We start from the raw sequence: 18,312 nt of genomic DNA, 5'->3' as shown, positions 1-18,312 counted from the left end.
CTTAACTTAAAAAAAACTTTAACTTAAAAAAAAACTTAAAAAGGAAAAACTTTAAAGGAAAGAACTTTAAAAAAACTTAACTTAAAAAAAAACTTAACTTAAAAAAAACTTAAAAAGGAAAAACTTTAAAAGGAAAGAAAAACTTAAAAAAAACTTAACTTAAAAAAAAACTTAACTTAAAAAAAAAACTTAAAAAGGAAAAACTTTAAAAGGAAAGAAAAACTTAAAAAAAACTTAACTTAAGAAAAAAACTTAACTTAAAAAAAAAACTTAAAAAGGAAAAACTTTAAAAGGAAAATAAAACTTAAAAAAAACTTAACTTAAGAAAAAAACTTAAACACAAAAAGAGAACTTAAAAAAAACCTTACAAAATTACGTAATTTATTCTAATTGTTGTTTTTGCAATTTACGAGCTGCGTTCGCTTCCCGCGTTCGCGCGTCTTACTTGTGTACCTTCAGGTGACCTGACAATATGAAACTCTTGTCACAATGTTTACATTGGAAAGGTTTAACTCCTGTGTGGATACTCTGGTGTGTTTTCAAGGAAGATGATGCAGTAAAACTCTTGTCACAATGGTTACATTGGAAAGGTTTAACTCCTGTGTGGAGACGAAGGTGTCTCTTCAGATTACTTGAATGTGTGAAACTCTTGTCACAGTGTTTACAGTGGAAAGGTTTTTCTCCAGTGTGCACACGCTGGTGTACCTTCAGGTGACCTGACATTATGAAACTCTTGTCACAATGTTTACATTGGAAAGGTTTAACTCCTGTGTGGAGACTCTGGTGTGTTTTCAGGGAAGATGATGCAGTAAACCTCTTGTCACAATGTTTACATTGGAAAGGTTTAACTCCTGTGTGCACATGCTGGTGTACCTTCAGGTGACCTGATATTATGAAACTCTTGTCACAATGTTTACAGTGGAAAGGTTTTTCTCCAGTGTGGACATACTGGTGGTAACGAAGATTACTTGAATCCTTGAAACTCTTGTCACAACGTTTACATTGGAAAGGTTTTTCTCCAGTGTGGACACGAAGGTGTGACTTCAGATGACATGAATTGTTGAAACTCTTGTCACAATGTTTACATTGGAAAGGTCTTTCTCCACTGTGGATATGGAGGTGTGACTTCAGGTCACCTGACACTCTGAAACTCTTGTCACAATGTTCACATTGGAAAGGTTTTTCTCCAGTATGGAAACGAAGGTGTGTCTTTAGGGCACTTGATTGACTGAATTTCTTGTCACAATGTTTACAGTGGAAAGGTTTTTCTCCAGTGTGGACACGAAGGTGTTGCTTTAGGTTACCTGACTGATTGAAACTCTTGTTACAATGTTTACAGTGGAAAGGTTTTTCTCCAGTGTGGATACGCTGGTGCTTCTTCAGGGAAACTGAGTCACTGAAACTCTTGTCACGCCGTTCGTCATCATCGTCTTCACTGGTCTCCTCCCAATCATCACTGTCTTCAGTGACTTCAGTGTCAGATTCAAGTTCAACTTCAACCTCAGAGCAGTGGGAAGATATGTCTTCTTCTTCATCATCATTTTCTTCTTCACCTTTCACTGTCAACCCAACAGGTTCCTCTTGTCTTTGAAGTAGTTCCTCCTGTTCTTCTTTAATGTGTGGAGGCTCTGGTTCCTCCTGGAGCAGACTGGTGCTCCTCTCCTGTTCAGGAGAAACCTCCTCTTTACACACAACCATGTGCAGGATGTCTAGGAGCAGAAACATAACATGATGGTCAACACTGGATTCCTAAAATGTAAATCCATTCTTCTTCCATGTTCCGTGTACAAAATTAGCTATTACCTACCAAGATAAGATTGACTAAAACGTTACTAACTACAGGTTATTACTGTTCTGGAAGCTTTTAGCAAAATACTAAAAAAAAAAAAGTCATGTGAAGTTACTTTAACACAAAAATGAATAATGATGTTACAGCAAATATTCCATTTGAATCGTGAAATTCTGAAACAATTAAAAAAAAAACATGATAATTCACACCTGAGCTCTGATTTGGGAGTAAATTAGTCATGCCACTCAGTGCATGACGTTATGAAACAGAAGCACTTCTGACAATGAAAGCTTGAAATGTGGTAGCTTAACAATCCATGTAAAAGATTTCCACTGAGTAGCTCTGTACGTCTGTAAATGTGTCTGTGAGTCTGTGAATCTGTCTTTCTGTGTGTCTGGGGCAAATCTCACAAACTGCTGTAGCAATCAAATCTCACAAACTACTTGTCTTGTTCATGCTGCCAGTCGGCCGAGCAAGTGTTTCTCCACACCTGGTAGAAATTGTGTCGCACATAATGGTAATGTTTCAGTTGTGTAAAAAGTAAGAAAGTGCACATTCTAAGCCAGGGGTATTCAGCTAGATTAGGCCGGGGGCCACAGCTGTAGAATGATTGTGTGGGGGCGGGGCCACACAGCATGCACACTTTGTGCCATTTGTGCGCACGCTGAAAATGTGTAGGTTCTCAAAATGCACCCTAACCTAACCTAAAAACTCTAAACCCTACAGAACAGGACATATTAAATAAAGGAAGAGAACATGAAACTTACTGAGGTGATGCTGGTCTTCAGCTTCCTGTTTAATAGAAACGTCTTCAGCTTCCTGTTTAATAGAAACGTCTTCAGCTTCCTGTTTAATAGAAATGTCTTCAGCTTCCTGTTTAATAGAAACGTCTTCAGCTTCCTGTTTAATAGAAATGTCCCTGGCTGAGTTTGGAGAGTTCATCTTCACCTGGGAGAGATGCATCATGGGTATTGTAGTTCTTATGAGTCTGGATAGTTGGTCTTCACCTGCAGTCTGGACTCCGGTCTGAAATCAAGTGAATAAGGAAGGACTTTATTAGCTGGAGATCTATAGTCATTTGTTAAATCGTTTTTCCATTGTTACATTCCATGTAACATGTTAACACCCTCTTTGCCGCTCCCTAAAAGCTCAGTGAAATGTTTAGTTCAGATCTAGCCCAGATGAGAGAAACCCTTTGGTCAACCAGAAAAGTACTACCAATGAATCTATTTGGAAACACTTGTTTCAAGGAGTGTGGTGAGGAACAACAAACCAATACAGTGTTAAGATGTGTTACAATGGTGTGTGTTAGGGTTACATTTCAATGGTGTGTGTTAGGGTTACATTTCAATGGTGTGTGCACCACAACACAATAGGACAGTAACCAAAGTCAACTCCCACCAAAAGAAGTCCAAAAGAAACAAATCAGATTGACTAAGATGTAAGCACCCCGATCGCCCAGGACGAAGTTTACTGCCCTTTCAATTAGTAACACCCAGCGGCCAGGACGAAGTTTGATCAAAAAGACGGAGGTTATTGATATCAAAACCGATCGCATCACTCCACAGCCTGGGAGTGACTGTTGCGCAACATTCGATGTTGCGTGACAGTGGGACGTCATCGAAAATGTTCCCCCTGTTTTTCAAACACGACCGAAAATCTTAAAACGTTAATAACTCTTGATCTAAATCATCCCGTCCAATTCTAAGAAAGGATCATGTCTTAGATGGCCCACACGGTCCCGTCGCTAGTCGCGGTAGATTTAATCATACCTCCCGTTGTTGTCGATCGGCACTAGAGTGTTTTGGCTACATTTAGCTGCTACAGCCACATCCGGGATAACATCCGGTCCGTCGGTAAAAGTGCTCCGCTACTTCCGCATTTGACCACCAAAATTTGGTGGTCAAATGCGGAAGTAGACGTTCTGAGACGGTACTTCCGGCAGTCTTCCGGGTGCTTCAAAACGCCACTGAGCAACTTCCACTGACATGAATAGCTGGGGGGCGCCAGTTCAGTTTCTATCCTTTTTAGTGCTGCAGGAATTGTCCAAAAATTACATTCGGACATTCGTTTTAAAAACCCACGTGGATTCGACCAATTCGACCCATTCGGATTTCGATTCCGATTCGGAGCCATTCGGGGCCATTCGGATTTTTTAATAATTATATTTACACCAATACAACCTGAGACATAACATTTAAGATCGCATTGCTGGCGCAACTCTCTCTCCGCGCATTGGCGCTGCTGAAAACCGAGTTGGAACACAACGCATGCATTCTCCCTTCTCCCATAAAACTTCACGGCACGGAGGCAGTATTAATTCACAGAACAGAACACTGCATTGCTGCTGCCGGACCGGCGCCGCAGTTCATCCTTACGCATTTTATTTATCTTTTTATAATTTCCTGAAGGATAAAGTCACTTCATGATTGAAGATTGATGAGTGATAGATCTGTGTGTTGTTGTCTAAAAATATACTCTCCAGTCCGTCCGAAACAACACAACACAACACAGCACAGCAAAATAAGTTTCGGTGTAGGCCAGGCCTGTCTCTGATTCTGATCACTAGGTACGCTGTTGACGGAAGATTTCACACTTCTGAGCAGCGTACACTCACTACGCAAATAACGTAAAAGGCCCCGCCCGCCTTGTGCTCACCGTTATTTGCGCACCGTCCGTACGCAAATAACGTAGTGCGCTCTTTGCCGACTTTGCGCAGGGCGGGCGGGGGCCTTTTGTGAATCTGAACTACGCAGCCTGCGTAGTCTGCGTTTAGGAAGAGTGCGAGGCAGCTGATTTATTCTTCAACGTATGCCGTGTCGGCGTGTCGCGTGGCAAATATAACTAATCTACAAGCTCACAACGCTTACCCACGGAACCGTCTCGCGAAAACTTGCACAGCATTTTTTTTTTTTTTTATTCGAATCTTAATTTTATATATTCAGTTATTCATTTATTTTTTTGATTTGAAAATTCGTTCGAATATGGAATATTCGTTGGCAGCTCTAATCCTTTTATATACTCTATGGTATTAACTACTGGTTGTTTAGGATCACATTTATAACAAACTGATTGATTGAAGTATTTATTAACAGTTTGCAGAATTACAGTACATTTCAAGTACAACTCAAAAACTGTTGACTGTGGACGACACCAGAAAGCATTACTTGTTTACAATCGGGTCAACCCTTTTCAATTCATCAGAACATGTAGAGACGTACAGAGATACACTTCTATATAGTAACCAAAAACAGGAAATCATCATAAAAGGAGGTAAAAAGGGGAAAAACATATAGTGAGGAGAAAAGGGGTGGGGGGGGGATTAAGACTTTACGGGGGCCAGTTTCGAATTACAGCAATTACGGCTGGCCCCGAACATTCGGGGTTCGAACCTTCGCTCGTTAGGGTTGGCATTCGAATCTTAATTAATGGGCTTGAACCATTCGTTTTTGTTTTTAGTTTAGTTTTTTTTTTTAGTTTTTTTCTTTAACTCAAAAAAAATTCTCGGCAAGAATGCGATATGCATAATAAGAGTACTATGTTCATGTTGTGTTTACATGTTTAGATGTTATTAATAATCAGGGGGGCAACCGATGCGCCAGTGTGTATACGTCGTCAAAATGTTTTCTGCGAGTAGATCAAAGGCAGATCAACAGCTGATACAGTTATGTAGAGAAATCTGACAGGCATTCAAAAGGAACTCAAATGTCTCCCCCCCCCCCCCCCCCCCCCCATTAGAAAAGAATGGTTCGAAGGTTCGCTCGAAAGTTCCTGCCGACGGTTCGAGTCCTAAAAACAGGGCTAGGGTATAGCCTTACCATCCGTAGGTGGCCTTAAAGCAAGTTGCAATATTATTACTGCTGCTAGTATTAGCTCTGGTCCTTCATGCTCTTGCTGCCGTTGCATTAAGGCTATGGAACCGATTGGGTTCCTGCCTCGCATGAAATGCAGACCAGCCTCTCCTCCGTAGCGAATATACAAATGTTTTACCTACTCACCAATACAAAGACGCGTTGTGTAATTCGAAAGCCTACTTTCCTTAGTGGACACGCTTTGATTCCCCCACCACACATAGCCTATGAATGCACATTTTGGGCAGAAAGGGATTTTGTTTTCTACCTTTAGTGCCAAGAGAAAACCCTCATAGAGAACATTTTTCCTTCGGGTGAAAAAAAATCCTTTTCTGGCCAAAAAGTGCATTTATACGTGTGGTGGGGGGCTCAAAGTGTCTCAAAGTGTTGTTATGAATATAATCCAGCATTATGCAATTATTAGCCAAAACGTTTTAAATACATAGCAGATGCAGATCTACAAGCTCACAACGTGTTGCATCCACGCTGCGCTGTGAGCTTGTGGATCTGGAATATAAATCGTGCTGCAGAATATAAATGAGGCTTCTATCCATCCCAGAGAACAGCAGCAGACAGAGAGAGAGAGAGAGAGAGCTGGACAGTGAAAAGTTGTGAAACGGTTGAAAACGACTTAAAAACGCAAGCAGTATACACCCAGCTGTGTTGTTGTCGTCTATCGATTTGCCGATGCCTAGTGGACAGGTGCTACTGCTATGTTTACATTGTTATAAAGCTACAACTTTAGTACGCTACTTTACATTGAATTGTTTTAATATTCAGCAATCAGCACTCAGGTAGCAGCAATACAATTATTTTACTGTATGTGACAGAAGAGAGACTTGAATTTAAGCACTTTGTTTAGAGGCACAGTTTGGCTGCCCAGTGTCCAATTCATTGTATTGTGTTTTTGCTACAAGAGACTTTAATGGGTTTAAATCAAGACATTTGTTTAAAGCCACAGCAGTTCGCTGTCCAATTCTTTCATTTTAGTCTTACGTTTTTGCAACAAGAGAGATTTTAAGAGAGAAGTCAAGCACTTTGATGTTGTCTCAATTGTCCTGTTTAGTGTTTAAAGCCACAGTAGTTGGCTCCAGGGGCCACATTTTAAATATTTTACAGGCTAAAAACAATAAATATATTCATTGGAAAAATGAGAATCGAGATCTTAAAGCTGCTATAAGCAATATGTTTTACCCATTGCTGGCTGAAAGTCTGAATACCCTCCCCCCCCCAAAAAAAGTAATTCAAATGTTGACATATTATTGCTTATAGCAGCTTTAATTCTTGTGGAGGAAAATGGAGGTTCACATTTGAGCAAGAATTGTGCATCCCTAGCCGGTCCCGTATTGCTGGGAGGCAATGTTGTCGACCTAAACATAGATGCTATAAATGCTATCTTAGCTTTCATAGTATGAATTAACTAGATCAGGGTTCCCCAATTAATTTTCCTCAAGGGCCATATATTTTGACTAGGGTACCAGGCTGGGGGCCGAGTCCGCACGCACGAGGTCGAGGTCTTGCCCTGAAAATTCATTTTCAGGGCAAGACCCCATTTGAAAAGGATGCCCAGTTTGACATGCATAGGCTACTGACCCCCATTTAATGCCATTTATATCTGGGACCCCCTAAAAAAAACAAAAAAAAAATCCATGGGCCACAAGGGGGCGCTATTGGGGAACCCTGAACTAGATAAAGTGCCCCTCGGGGCACAGGTCTCTACCAGGGCAGGTCCGGTTGTGGCCTCATGGTGGCGCTATAATAGGCCAATGTGAAAAGGGTGCCATTTCTTTAAAAAAAAAAAAGGGTAAGACCACTTTTTTAGAGGTTTGGGTTGTTTTCTTACCTTATTATGGGCAAACTATTCCATCCCATGAGTTATTTCGCTCCGTTGTGTTGTTTATTAGCAATTTAAGAAATAAAAATAGTCGCTCATTGACTTCCATTGTAACGGGGAAACAGCTCTCAAAGTCACTCATTTGGCACATGAACCAACGCAACAAAAGTTGATTCTGACAGTTTATGACATCAGGAAAACTCATGCGGTTTTATTTTTAATAATAAATTTCAACTTTGTCTTGTTTTGACTAATTTGTGTAGAAAGAACATCCGGTAGGTATGCCTACGCCGACCGAATCACTGCTGTAAAAAACGATCTGATTGGACCAAAACTGTACACCACTTCCTTATTGGAAACGACGGAGATGTAAACAAAAGGATTTGAACTCAACCGCTTGTCACTAAAAACATACACAATGGACGTGTTTGAGGGAGACACTTTAGAAGACACTTTAGAAGAAGTGTGTAAAGTGTCTGTGTCTGGGACTGCTCATATGCGAGACTGCAGCTGGGTGAATCTCAAACAGCGTGGAGACTTCTGTTTACAAACGAAACCTCGCAAGACGTCACCGCGAGAGTTGGGAACGCCGTAGTACTGCTCCAGTCTATCTCCGACTAAAATAGTAACTTTATAAATCTATCTTAAAAGACGAAAATAAAACCGCATGAGTTTTCCTGATGTCAGAAACTGTCAGAAACAGCTTTTGTTGCGTTGGTTCATGTGCCAATGAGTGACTTTGAGAGCTGTTTCCCCGTTACAATGGAAGTCAATGAGCGACTATTTTTTTTTTTTAAATTGCTAATAAAGAACACAACGGAGCGAAATAACTCATGGAATGGAATAGTTTGCCCATAATAAGGTAAGAAAACAACCCAAACCTCTACAAAAGTGGTCTTACCCTTTAAGCCTTGGATGGCAATTTGTTCAAAACATGGGTTTTGCAAAAATCCACCTGTTTGTGGCGCTATAACAGGCCAATGTGAAAAGGGTGGGATATAATCCTCAGCCTAGTAGGAGAGTATGTGAAAGATTTCACGTAAATTGCACGCTGCGTTCATGATTTGAGGCTTTTTGTTCAAAACGGGCCAATCCTGCAAACTTTGAAAGCCAATGTTAGCCAATTAGGATGGAATATGAAATATCGGACAGATCCATTTTGAACACATGACTATAGAGATAGTGTGTAACAATTTGCGGGATTTTTGGACAGAATCTGGAGGAGTAATATAAAAAAATGAAATTTTCAAAAATCGGCTTCCTGGTGGCGCTATAACAGGCCGTTCTGGAAATTTTGGGGCAGAGGTTCATCCAGGGAGTGTGTGTGTGCAAAATTTGGCATCGGCCGGATTAACGGTGCCAGAGATCAGCTGGTGACGGACGGACGGGCACGCACGCACGCACACAGCTGCAATTCGAAACTGGCCCCCGTAAAATCGGAATCCCCCCCCTTTCCCCTCACTGTATGTATTTATTTTCCCTTTTTACCTCCATTATGATGAATTCCTGTTCTGTTCTTTGTCTATATTATAGACAAAGAACAGAACAGGAATTCATATATATCATATATAGAAGTGTCTATTTGTACGTCTCTAAATGTTTTGATGAATTGAACATGGTGGAACCTGTGGTAAACAAGTGTAATGCTTAATTGGGTCGTCCACTCACAGTTAACAGCCTTTGTATTGAGTTTGTGCTTGAAATGTACTGTAAAACTGTTAATAAAATTTCCAATCAATCAATCAAAACACACACACACAATTATATGATGAATTGAAAACGGTGGACCCCATTGTAAACGTGTAATGCTTTATTATGAGGTCGTCCACAGTTAACAGTTTTTGTATTGAGTTATTGTGCTTGAAATGTACCTATTCTGCATACAGTTAATACACACTTCAACCAATCAAAAGCATCTCGGTAGCTTAATGCTAGCTGACTACACATCAAGTCCCTTGTTAGCTAGCCGCTAGCTAACGTAGCATTTCCAACCCACTCCATATTCGGTCAGAATGTTAATCTGAACACAAACAAGACATCATAACAATGTGTTCAACCATTCAGGAGCATAAATACTCATGGTGTACCTGGAAAGTGTAGATTTCAATGAAGCTTCTGGAACACTGTCTCTTAGAGCTGAATTCCAAAGGCACTCGGTCAGTCCAGCTGCATAGCGTTGTCACGGTGACATTGGTGACCTGCTGAAATGTGTGACCATCGTCTCTAGACGTCACATGACGACGTCAGTGTCCAAACGACACTGCGGTTTGTTTATTAGCAGAGTTCAACCTAGCGGTATTTAGGCAGACTCGTATTTAAAGACGTGAGTTATTTATGTGAAGTCCACAAGACGGTCACATATTTCGTCAGGTCACCAATTTCACCGTACCACCTCTCTCTGCGGGAAGGTCCAATCACCAGTGTCGAGTCAGCTAGGATAAGACTTCCGGTGGCCGAGTTCTTCAGAATAAAAGTACCCACTAAAGTAAACCAAAACGATGAATTTGCACATTAAAACAACAAATAAAGTATTTAAACGAAAATATACAACACAAATTATGTTTCTGTGTATTTTGTATTAACATTTACACAGTTAACAACATTAACAAATGATCTAAATCAACCAAATGGACAAATAGTGGGCACTTGACAAAAAACGGATACAATACAATAATTATTGCAGATTTGCAGTTTGTCCACACAATTATGTCCTACCAAAACATTTGAACTGATGCTGGAAAAACATGCAGAGGAGATGGTACATTTTAGCATTCCACTTCATTGTCTTCATTCATAATGGCCTGGAATGTAGCCTACAGAATGCAAATGTCATGTAGCCGCAATAGTGGCAGCGGTGGCCGAACGGATTGCGGAGCGGTCTTGATACCGGAAGGTCACCAGTTCGAATCAGCGGTCCGACACGTTAAAATTACCACCGCTGAAGTGCCCTTGAACCAGGCATTGAACCACTACGATGAAATGTTCTATGAGCAGGGCCTGGCTGGAAACAAGTTCTTGAGCTTAGCCCAGATACCCTGGGTAAATATAGTAATCATTTAATTTCATTTGCAACGCTAGATTTTTGTCTCCACCAGGCCGAAGGCATGGGGAGAGAGTATGTTTTGCACTCCGTCCGTCCGTCCGGGTGTCCGTGTGTGTCCGTCCGTCCTTCCGTCTGTGAACAGCTAATCTCCGGCACCGTTAACCCGGTCGATGCCAAATTTGCACACACACTCCCTGGATGCCAACGATGAACCTCTGCCCCAAAATTTCAAGAACGGCCTGTTATAGCGCCACCAGGAGGCTGCTTTGTGCAAAACAAGTTTTTGGACAGTACACCTACAGATTTTGTCCAAACATCACGCAAATGTGTACACAGTCTCTCTAGAGCCATTCAACGAAACAGGTCTTTCAGATTTCTCAGACTCCATCCTGATTGGCTAAGATTGGCTTCCAAAGTTCGCAGGAGTGCTTAGTTTCAAACAAAATGCTGCAAATCATGAACACATCGTGTGATTTCCGTGAAATTGTGCACGCACATTCCCACTAGGCCGAGGAAGAAATGCCACATGAACATTTTCAACTCAGCCTCATGGTGGCGCTATAACTGGCCAAAAAGGGTTTTTACCTCTAACTGCACGGATCTGTGGATAACTTTGTATGCCAACTCCCTAGAGGCCAAGGAAAAACCTTTGCCTGGAATTTTTCACATTTGCTCTTTATAGCGCCACCAGGAGGCCGACATATGTAAAACACATTTTCTAATATTACTCCTTCACATTTTATCCAAATTTCACGCAAATCGGTACACATCTTCTTCATGATCAAGATGGGTTTGTTTTATTTCTCATAATCCACCCTCATTGGCTACGATTGGCTTCTAAACTTATCAGGAGTAGCCCGCTTTGTACCCGTTTTGTACAAATCACCACAACTACTCAACGCAGCGTCCGATTGGTGAAACTGTGCATGCATATTCCCACTAGGCTTTGGAAGAAATGCCACTTGACAGTTTTCAAATCAGCCTCATGGTGGCGCTACAACAGGCCAAGCCGCGTCACACACACACACACACACACACACACACACACACACACACACACACACACACACACACGTTTATATTGCTCCTAAACATTTTGCCAAACATCACACACACACTCCTATCCTCCTGGTGGAGACCTGTGCCCAGAAGGGCACTTTTTCTAGTTTTATAATGGGATGAATCTAGAGTTGCAATACCCTACATTGACTCCCCACTCATCCAATTTGGTTTGTGATCTGCTTGTCTTAAACAACGTTAAACTCACCAACTTTGCAGCTGTAGTCCAAGCTTGAATTATCCTCTTTCAATCTGCCGAGCTTGTTTTTCATACAAATCCACCGTAGAGATGTTATGAGCTACTTTCTGTCAAGACATCCTCAGCAGGTGATTCTTTTTCTAAGTGTTGCAGTTTTGAAGCACTCGTTTTTGTTAACGGGCCACGCTGCTGCCTCCCGCATTATGTGTAAATTCGAAACAGGTGGTACGCAGGGCCGTTCAGTGACATACGACGAGTGCTTCCAAACTTCAGCACTTAGAAAAAGAATCACCTGCACAGAATTTCTTGACAGAAAGTAACTCATAACATGTCTACGGTGGAGTTTTATGAAAAACAAGCTCGGCAGATTGAAAGTGGATAATTCAAGCATGGACTACAGCTGCAATGTTGGTGAGTTTAACGTCGTTTAAGACAAGCAAACCAAATTGGATGAGTGGGGAGTCAATGGAGGGTATTGCAACTCTAGATTCATCCCATTATAAAAAAATCTAGAGTTGCAAATTGCGGCTAAATATCATGTAGGTCTACCATCCTCTTGCATTATCAAGGTTACTGGAGACAGTCCTATATTAAGTCTAACTTCTAAGGTTTTAACTTAGGACACACTGACAAATGTATTTGTTTCAAAGATAAAAGATGCCCCTTCATGGCTTTGGAGGTTTTAGTAGGTCACAGTTAGAAATTGAGTTACATTACGTTGCAATATAATTTGTATTATACACCAAAGACAAAGAGAACATTTTTACACAATCCCATGCTGTATTAATGTTGGTACCATTAGGAGAGATAACAGGCCAATGAAACAGAGGAATTAAGCACAATTAGTGCTAGCAGAGTTTGAGGTTTGAGTTTTTTATAGCTACCTTTTGTATTTGTACTCATCTGGAACATTCACATAATGTATCTGTCACTGTTTTTTTAATTTTGTACTGTTTATTTGTTGGTTAGGCCTATATTCTGATGAAAAAAATGCCCAATAAATACAGGAAGAGGAGAGGCAAACTATCAAAGTAACAATTATTCTACATTCTCTAATTGTGTAGACTTCTTGTAATGCAGATGTTTACCAATAATGTATCTCCTGAGAGTGTAAAATGAAACCAAATGATCCGTAGGGTTTCATTTTACACTCTCATAGCACTTTATAGTATAGTATGTATAGTTTATATGTATAGTTTCATTATATAGATTATTCCACTGTTACGCTCTTAGCTTACGCATGTTTCATGATAGCTACTTTTTATGTAGGTGATGGGTTGCCATGCTTTTTGTTTTTGATTATTGTAAGTGTGGATTAAAAGCGTCTGCTAAATGCCTACATTGTAAATTGTAAATTAAAGCTCTGATAAGGGTCCACTTGGTTACCAACTCTCCATAAATACACTTTAGAAACAAGCCCAAATAAACGGAACAGTGGACAGTTAGTTACATAGTAGTGCATAGTACATAGTAATTTGTAATATACACCAAAGACAAAGAAGATTGTTTTCATATTAAAAGTTCATTTGCATTTGTGTTTGTGTCTCAGAAAGCGAGGCTTCTTCTGAGCTGGTTGGCCTGGCAGCAGTGAGTGAGAGAGTCATTTGAATGCTTAGCATAGTAGCCTAAACCCACCATCACTTGTTTAGAAGTCAATTCAAATCATTAGCATAGACACTCACTGGCAGACAGTTGATCACAGCCTGACAAAGAAAGGGAGGGAGCAGTGCTCCACCTTGTGGTACCAACTGGCATTGGCGCACGCCGTGCGGGGGAAAAAAAATCCCTCCGGCGCCCCTGCCCCACTCTCCAACCGATTGGATCAACAAGACCTAACGAGCAGATCACAGATTCACTGATATTTCTCTCCGTCAATCCTTTGATTGATTGATTGAAGAATGTATTAACAGTTTGCAGAATTACAGTACATTTCAAGCACAAACTCAATACAAAGGCTGTTAACTGTGAGTGGACGACCCAATTAAGCATTACACTTGTTTCCAATAGGGTCCACCATGTTCAAATCATCAAAACATTTAGAGACGTACAAATAGACACTTCTATAGACAGAACAGGAATTCATCATAAAGGAGGTAAAAAGGGTAAAAAGGGAAAAGAAACATATACAGTGAGGGGAAAAAAGGGGTGGGCGGTGGGGGGGATTCACGTTCAGCTCCGTTAATTTGTTTGTTTTCCTTGGAGGAGCTGCGTTGGGTCCCCAAGTCGGCTCCGTGGCCGTACCTTGCGTTGGCTGTGTGGCCGTGACCGTCTCTTGTGTTGTCCTTGCGTTGGGTCCCCAAGTTGGCTCAGTGGCCATACCTTGAGTTGGCTGTGTGGCCGCAACCGTCTCTTGTGTTGTCCTTGCGTTCGTGTTTGAGGGATTCAGATTTTACAGGGGCCAGTTTCGAATTGCAGCCGTCCGTAGGTGCCCTTTGAGAGCGGTTTTGAAAGAGTCAAGGGATTCGCATGTCTTAATGACAGTTGGTAGGGCGTTCCACATTTTGGTGGCATAGGAGCGAAAATAATTTAGTCCCTTGTTTGTGCCGAATCTGGGTTGTACATGGTTCGTTGCACTCCCTCTGGTGTTGTGGGTGTGGACTTCGTTAACATTAAGGAAGTATCTAGACAGGTACATGGGTATCTTGGTGGTGTATCGAATCTTGTGGACCAGACCCATTGCAAGATGCTGTACTCTGTCGTCGACCCTAAGCCATTCCAGCCTGTCGAAGTGGGCAGGGGTGAGGTGGGTTCGGGGGGCTAGGTCAAGTAGGAGCCTGACCAGTTTGTTTTGGGAAGTCTGGAGCCTGGTTTTAAGGGCCTTTGAGGTGCTTGTAGCCTAAAGATGTTTTAAACTCTTTCATGGGACTCACACACTGGTTTCACATAATTTTATAGGATTTATATATATGCATTTAATTTACAACATTGATTGGAAACTGTATTCACATGATGTAGAATGTGTGCATATTCTAATTCTACATACTGCTACGAGGATAAAACCATAAAAAGCACTAAGACTTGTTTGCATCATGGTCCTCTATTTTCAATTAATCAGAAAACAATGTACATGTGAATTATCTTTTGTCCCTGGATTCTTTTTTTCATCAATAACCTGAACAACGACACTGTTTTCCAACGAAACGTTGTGTAAACAAACAGTGCACATGCGCAGTCTATCGCTGGTGCTGGAAGCGTGCACTGTGCACGTACCATAGACGGCCACTAGGGTGAGCCATGGTACAGTGTAATACAGTAGAACAGCTATAGGCTACTGTGATCTCATCAAAGTCTAACTAAACTAAATAATTTTAAATATAAACTGATAGAAACCACTTATGAATCAAATCTAACAGTTCAAAATGTCTTCCAGCATAACATGGAGAGTAAAATATTTATTTAAAATATTTAAACCTAATAAGGGTCTACATGGGTGACCGGGCCTTCTGCTCGGTCGCCCCCGAACTGTGGAACGCTCTTCCCGCCCACCTGAGAGCCCCACAGTCGGTTGACAGTTTTAAGAGAGGACTAAAAACTTTCCTTTTTAGCAAAGCATTTTTATAGCCTTGCCCTTATATTTTAAATGTTCCTTATGTTTTAAATGTTCCTGTTTTATTAGATGTTTTTAATGGTGTGTTGTTTCTTCTGCTTTTATTTTCTGTAGCACTTTGAGATTCCTTGGAATATAAAGTGCGTTATAAATAAAATCCATTATTATTATTATTATTATTTGGTTACCAACTTCCCATTATTTAGCTGGGGACCACCTGGAAGAACAAACATTGTAGACAAAAGTGAGGAAGCATACCTATTCTGATTGGCCAGATTGTGATGACATATGACGACAAGATTGCCCCTCACTTCACACGGGTGTGATTTTCTTTTATTCTAATGATCAAAAAGGCGAATGTACTCTTGAATAAATATACTGATTGATTCATTGTCTAATATTTTGATTCATGAATTGATTTAGTAATGAAGTTACAGCACTGCTTATTTGTACATTTCAACAAGGAAGGCACACACAACATTAAGAGCAATGTAAAGTGTGATGCATTCACAATAAAAGGACATTTGAATACAAAACTATTGGTTTAGAATAGAAAAAATAAGAATAAAATAAAAAGCAAACTGAATACAGACCCATAAACCGCAGTAAACAGAAACGTCTTGGGCTTTGATTTCAAACAAAGTGTTGTAGATGTGACAGGAGTTGGGTTTACAATTTACATTTAAGGCATTTATCAGACGCTCTTAATCCAGAGCAATTTGAATAAATGAATGAATGAATGAAAAACTTTATTCCTAACATGATAAAATTAGACAAAAAAGTCAAATAATTAAAACAAGTGCAATATAGAAACATATATATATATATATATATATATATATATATATATATATATATATATATATACACACACACACACAGTAAACAATACAATATACTATACTATACTATATACATATAGTATAGTATGGGTTAGGTAGAGGTTCAGCCAGACTGTTGAACACTCAACATTGTTTTACTTACTTTATTTTTTAATTCAAGACATTTTACTAACAACTTGAATTAATACAAATTTCATTTTCAACTTCCATAGTACTTTATCTAGGGTTGGGCAATTAATCAATTAATCATCAAATCAGATCACTTGACTAGCGATGCTGCTGCGGTCGTGTCATTCACAACATGCCCATCGCTACACCCCCACCCCCCTTGTTAGTTTTTTTCTGCATTGATCTCATAATTAGCCTCTATGGAATCGTCGAGATGGAGTCCGTCGACAGGATGGAGAACTTCCAGATTTATTTTCACAGATATCGATGACACAATAATAATGTGATCGTCATTAAAAGTAATCCCCTACAGTTACAAGTTACTTGCTAAAAATTGTAGTCAGTAACGTAATCCGAGTACCACAATTTAAAAAGTAACGGGTTACTTTTGGATTACTTTTAAGCAAAACTCTATTTAATTAGATGAAACACGTTTTGATAACCAGACACGAATGTTGAGCCTATGGAATTAAGAAAAGGACAACATAAATATGGTTAAATCAGTGGTTCTCAGAACCACCTCAGAAAATATTTGGCTCTCAAGTACCACCATTATGATTAATGTTAAAGTACAGTCCTATTCGGCTAGGCACCACACAAAAGGCAAATTAATTCCAAATCATAATAATATATATATATATAAAGAATATACAGCAAATGAAGAAAAAAATATATAACACTCATCTTTTACTTTCTCTAATAACCTAAAACATGAACCTTGGTTGAAAAACAACCAAAGTTGTCCTTTAACACTTTGATTGCTGGAAGATCTCAACAGGCCTATTTGGATGTTGCTGCCATTTAACATTGCACAAAGGCCTTGTTCGGGGGCCCACAGTAAAATGTTCTCTTATAGCGAGAATCACACGCCTACATCAAAAGAAAGCTGAACTTGTCCACTTCAATTAAAAAAATACATTTTGATTTTACCATGTTCCATTCTGGAGATATTGACCTTTTTGCAACACCTGCATTTGCCTGGAAGTGGTTATCTTGAACAGCGAGCAGAGTTATGGATGGTTTAAAGTCAGAGACATTGACAGGCAGATATAAAATTGAACCCAATAAATATCCTATACATCCTATACACCGAATGAAAGCCCTGAATGTGTACTTTTACGAGGAAAACAGTAAACATTGATCCCATCTACAGTTAGACAGTAATTGGTTATTGAATGCAGCTTGTGCCCACCAGATAACTTCAGAGAAGACATGGACGTGAACTCCTCAATATTCACAAAATAAGGCCTATAGCGACATATAAATACTATATACCGTATGAAACAGAAGACTCTCTGCTTTCATAAGGAAAAAAATTGTACTGTAATAATAAAAAAATCACACCCCTGTGAAGTGAGCAGTGCAACTCTACTTATTCACTACAGCTCGCTATATACGGACTGAGGCAGAAAGTCATGTAAACCTTTTATTTACAGTTTGGTCTGTAAACTTCTACTGTAATAATAAAAATCACACCCCTGTGAAGTGAGCGTTGCAACTGTTCTGTACTTATTCACTACAGCTCGCTATATACGGACTGAGACAGAAAGTCATGTAAACCTTTTATTTACAGTTTGGTCTGTAAACTTCTACTGTAATAATAAAAATCACACCCCTGTGAAGTGAGCGGTGCAACTGTTCTTTATAGTTGCGCGGTGCAACTGTAGAGAACAGTTGCACCGCTCACTTCACAGGGGTGTGATTTTTATTATTACAGTAGAAGTTTACAGACCAAACTGTAAATAAAAGGTTTACATGACTTTCTGTCTCAGTCCGTATATAGCGAGCTGTAGTGAATAAGTACAGAACAGTTGCAACGCTCACTTCACAGGGGTGTGATTTTTATTATTACAGTAGAAGTTTACAGACCAAACTGTAAATAAAAGGTTTACATGACTTTCTGCCTCAGTCCGTATATAGCGAGCTGTAGTGAATAAGTAGAGAAGTAGAGTTGCACTGCTCACTTCACAGGGGTGTGAT

At 40.0% G+C, this 18,312-nt stretch overlaps 1 protein-coding gene across 1 annotated transcript; it reads right to left on the bottom strand.

Moving 5' to 3' along the window:
- Positions 1 to 441: 441 nt before the first annotated feature.
- LOC306927313 (uncharacterized protein) lies at positions 442 to 9,697 on the bottom strand (the record flags this gene model as incomplete). The annotated part of the gene is made up of 3 exons (XM_079507026.1): positions 9,562 to 9,697; positions 2,557 to 2,815; positions 442 to 1,709 (listed from the first exon to the last, which is right to left on the bottom strand). Exons 2-3 carry the CDS (start codon positions 2,753 to 2,755, stop codon positions 442 to 444), a joined length of 1,467 nt encoding a protein of 488 aa, XP_079363152.1. The 5' UTR covers positions 2,756 to 2,815; positions 9,562 to 9,697.
- Between the last annotated feature and the right edge of the window lie 8,615 nt (positions 9,698 to 18,312).

Source organism: Electrona antarctica (assembly GCF_951216825.1).
Source record: "Electrona antarctica genome assembly, chromosome: 7".
Classification (NCBI taxonomy): domain Eukaryota; kingdom Metazoa; phylum Chordata; class Actinopteri; order Myctophiformes; family Myctophidae; genus Electrona; species Electrona antarctica.
The sequence above is the reverse complement of the archived record's forward strand: the minus strand, read 5'-3'. Positions and strand labels throughout refer to the sequence as shown.